At 47.6% G+C, this 4,313-nt stretch overlaps 2 protein-coding genes across 2 annotated transcripts in view; one reads left to right on the top strand and one right to left on the bottom strand.

The window, feature by feature from the left end:
- The window catches only part of EAH_00037800 (interferon gamma-inducible protein 30, putative), a gene marked incomplete at both ends in the record, with an annotated part of 2,219 nt that extends 1,623 nt beyond the window's left edge, over positions 1 to 596 (bottom strand). Inside the window, 2 exons of the mRNA XM_013395506.1 lie at positions 149 to 307; positions 486 to 596. Coding sequence (XP_013250960.1) covers positions 149 to 307; positions 486 to 596 — 270 coding nt within the window. The remainder of the gene's footprint in view (positions 1 to 148; positions 308 to 485) is intronic.
- Positions 597 to 1,046: 450 nt separating this feature from the next.
- On the top strand, positions 1,047 to 1,766 carry EAH_00037790 (hypothetical protein, conserved; the record flags this gene model as incomplete). Its single annotated transcript, XM_013395505.1, has 1 exon — positions 1,047 to 1,766. The coding sequence occupies one exon, from the start codon at positions 1,047 to 1,049 to the stop codon at positions 1,764 to 1,766; it is 720 nt and encodes a 239-aa protein (XP_013250959.1).
- Positions 1,767 to 4,313: the final 2,547 nt, after the last annotated feature.

Raw genomic sequence — 4,313 nt, 5'->3', positions numbered from 1 at the left:
ACAACAAGTCAAGAGCCCGCCTGCTGTCTGCTGTGTGCACACTGCTGCAGTAGCAGCAGCAGCAACAACAACACAAGGACCTTCGCCTGTCTGGAAAACGCAGACGAGGGGAGGGAAGACAGGGGGAGGAAGAAGAAATAGCACTCACCTGGCACTCATATTGGTAGTGTCCCGTCTCTGTCAGTGTCTCTTTGGTGTTGCCGTAGGGCACTGGGTGTATGGCGACCTTAGCGAGTTGCAACTCCTTTGCATACGCCGCGACATCCTGCAGCTGCTGGCTAATAAACAACTGGCTGGCCGGGCATCTCTGCAGCGGCGCAAAAATAGAGAAGCAAAGAGATGGTACATATTAACGGCTTTTTTTTCAGTGCCACGGTAAGCGGCGGGCGAGACACATACAGTGACCGATGGTGTGCAGTGGGCATGAGGGCTTCCTTGCGTGGAAGAATGCTGACAAGAGGATTTAACGGGTATTACTAACGAACTAATTCAATTTTAAGCCCTACACTTTCGTAGTACACTCCTATATCAACTGCAAATGCGGAGTGCGTAGACGACAATAAACCCAAGAAGAACGACATGGAGAGTTTCCTCATGGTGGGCTGAAGAGAGGTTAAAGCTGCAAAAAAGGGACAATTAGTACTACTTAATATGTTTCTCTTTCGTATTTAGGCCAGCTTCTTGCAAGAAGGAACTAAACAGTTCTAGATTTCCTGACTTTCTGGGTGTCCTTTCATGAACGATGGCTGAATGCATGCTCTCAGGCGTTCGGGCACCCAGACCCAGGGCTTGTGATGCTTTGTTTTGAATGGTTTTCCTCTTTCTTCTCGTGAGCTTTTCGTTACTGCAGTGTGGCGTGATTAAGTCCGAGAAAGAAGCACGGGGAGGCTTTCGTTCCCTCTATTCAACCAGCTGCAAGCGCAGCGTTCCGCTTTCCTGAGGGTGAGTTGCATCGAACACCCGACGACAGTGCTTGATCTGCATGCACATTTTGTTTGATTTTTAATTCATAAGTAGTTTCGCGTCTCCTTTTTTTTGTGGTCTCAATGAAGTGGGAACCTCTGGGAGTCGACGGCGCCTCCATGATGAGACGGTGGCCCGCTCGCCTCTCCTTTTCTTCTGTTTTCTCGTTGCTTTTTTGTTATATTTGTGCCCATTCAGCAGCTGCAGCTGCCAACGGCACCAGTATAGATGACGTAGCAAATCCATACGCCTCTTTGGGGGCTCCAACGGACACAAGCCACAACCAGCTTGGCGACGGGACGCTCTCTTACCGCGCAGATTCTCTTGAGGAGGATTACGTCCCTCTCGGCCATTCTACCCCTCACGCGTTGCAAGGAAATGCGCCACATTTACAGGACCAGCAGCCGGTGCATGTAGAGCGTCACGTGATCGTGTTGGGGGAGGAGAGGGCTCGTGTTCCTGTTTTGAGGGGCCGGGGTTTCTTTATATTGGGGTTGTTGATGCTGGCAATGTGTCTGTCAGCCATCAACAGCCATCCCGACTCGAAGTCCGCTGGCTTCTTGAAGGGCGTCGCGTCGAGTGCGCGAAATGTGGTGGAGTTCAAGGATTTAATGCGCAGCCTCTTTGTGCTGATAACTGCATTGTCAGCTCCATTGCTGATTTTCTGGGGCGCCAGACGCCTTGTGAAGACTCTCCCTGCTTACCTGAAATGGGCTAAGGACAACGATGAATTCGGTATTGCCCAGTTTGTCATTGTGTTGCTGTACGTGTGGATGTTCTTCTTCGACCCCACGGGGAAGTAAAACAAACAAGAAATGGAGTCAGAGGAAAAAAACAAAGTTTCTGTTGCTTTATCGTCTCCCGGACCTCGGTTTCAACGGCATGCTTTTGTAGGCCTTCTCAAGCCAGTCAGAGGTTCGGTGGAGCATCAAGCACACACCAATGAACATGTGTATAGTGTGCATAATCTAGGTAATGTATATTATATACATGTACATATTATATATGTCAGTATCTGGAATTGCAGGGTATAATTGCATGGGAAGTGTCCTTGGGTTCAAAGGACCAACCCACACATCATCAGACATCAGCCATTTCTGCAAAAGGGGAGAATAGGCGCATGCATCTTTGCCTCAGCGGAAGCACGTGCTGCAGCACATTGATAACTTGGTGTACGTAGATGTATATTGATGCATAGGGAGGGATGCTTATGTGTGTATGCATCTACACACGCGCCTGCATGGGCGTATGTATGTATACACCAAATGTGTACGTACGTGCGCTTGTGAATGCCTTTATGCATGTAAGTGACTAATCATGCACGGGACTGCAGGTTGAGTAAAGTGATACGACTGTCTCCTTGATTTTAAGACACCTGTGGAGACTCCGGGTCTCCTAAGGAGCCGAGGGATGGACAATGCGGAAAGAGCCCCTGCACTGCAGCACTGGATCGCGTGCGGTTGTATGAAGGGCTTGCTGCTGCAGCAAAGCCATTGCAGGGGCTTTTTTCTTCTCCTCCTCTCTCAGGGGTCTTCTGCAGCAGATTGGGGGCAGGGGCACGTACACCCGGGCGCTGCGATGGGGGGGCAGACAGCAGAAGCGGTGTTTTGCAGAAACCCGCGCTGGTGCTGCCTATGGAAGCCTCGTGTGAATGAGGCATGGATTAATTGCTACGCCCGTTGTAGTAGAACTGCGCATATTTTTGTTCTGTGCTGCTGCTGCTGCTCGGCACCAACGAGGGAATATTAAAAAGAGGGGGGCGGGAAGAGAGAGGGACCGTTGGGGAGGAGTTTTGAATACGAGAGCGTACTCAGTCTTTTCAGTGCTTGCTAGTAGATGCTGCTAGAGCCCATATCAGTTGCCTTTCGGGTAGACAATAGCTCAGAGGGTAACGGGGCGTTATTTGCTAGTCTTCAAAAGCAAGACAGAGGTGGATGCTGATGCCAGTGCGGGACCGCATGGAGAAATGCGTGTTCTTGTCGTTAGCCCTCAAGGTTTGCCTTCGCGCTCTTCTCTCTTTCTGCTTCCGTGTCTGGCTTGTTTTCACCTTCTGCTCATGCTTATCTCTCTTTCCTAGTGTTTTTGCCTCTGCTTGCTTCTGTCTGTGCCCCTCTGCCTGCTCGTATGCAGTGAGGCACACTGTAGAAAGGCGCATCCTTAGTGAGTAATAGAAGAGAAAAGACATGCAAGAAAAAACAAGCAGACCGGGGGAGAGGACCGGCAAATACGAGAAAACAGAAGAAAAAAGAGAAAACAGACAACAGAAGGATATAACCAGAGGGAAAGCAGAGATTGACAACAACGCAGGAGCAAGGCAAGCAAATAGACATAATGACGAAAAAGGAGATAAGGCAAAGAGGATAGACAGAAACTGGCTAACTACCCGACAAGTCAAAGTGATATTCCTAAAGAAGACAATGAAGATGCTCCAACCAAGCCGACGTCTTTTGTTCCTTCATATTGTGGAGGAACCCTAAAGAAGGGAGAGGCACCTCAGGTAGAGCAGTTCTAGTAGAAAATAGTTAGAAATCAACAGGGAAACGGAAGACAGAAAAAGAAAAGGATAACAATTTCAGTCTCAAAGAAACATTTGTACCATTGAGAGTCGTAGACAAACCGTGAGCTGAATATAACGAAAATCATATTCAACATTTTGCCGAAAACAATAATTGTTGCAATACGTTTCTGTGCATATATATATATATATATATATATATATGTATATATAGCTAAGTATAGATGTACATGTATGTACAAAACTGGAATGCATTTGGCGCCTTCTTTCTCTCAAGAACAACAACTTGAGGAGGGAGCGCATGTTCTAGACACTCGATGAAAAGTAGACAAATAGCATGGAGAAATATCAGCGAGCGAAGGAGCTATTGCTTGTTGCATCTATTATTCAAAGAGGCTGCAGCTTTCTCGCATTCTGTCCTGGCTGGACAAAGGAGTAGTGGTTGCTTCTGCTCAACAGCATCTGTTTAGATGAGTGTAGCTGGCCATAGCCAGCCACACCTACTTATCTACACAAACTCGCGCTGTAGGTACACCAGCAGAAAACATGGAACAAGAACACCACTTAGGACCGACACCTAATACACAGTAATAGACATTAACACGTGTTACTGGAAATAGTTGAGAATCACCCCATCACCAAACAGTTATTGTAACGATCATTGTCTGAATTCATGACAACGATCTTCAGGAGAACCTAAAGAACGACTTCTCCCCAATTGGCTTAGATTGCATTTTTGTAAGACTAATGCGTATAACGCAGCAAGCAGCCTACCTGCCTGTGCTGCAGCTGACAAAGAGCCTATGCTAACATAGAGATCTCTATTTACACTAAA

Source organism: Eimeria acervulina, genomic scaffold (assembly GCF_000499425.1).
Source record: "Eimeria acervulina Houghton genomic scaffold, Eah_scaff421, whole genome shotgun sequence".
In the NCBI taxonomy this organism is placed as follows: domain Eukaryota; phylum Apicomplexa; class Conoidasida; order Eucoccidiorida; family Eimeriidae; genus Eimeria; species Eimeria acervulina.
Note: the sequence above shows the minus strand (reverse complement) of the source record. Positions and strands in the feature narration are given on the sequence as shown.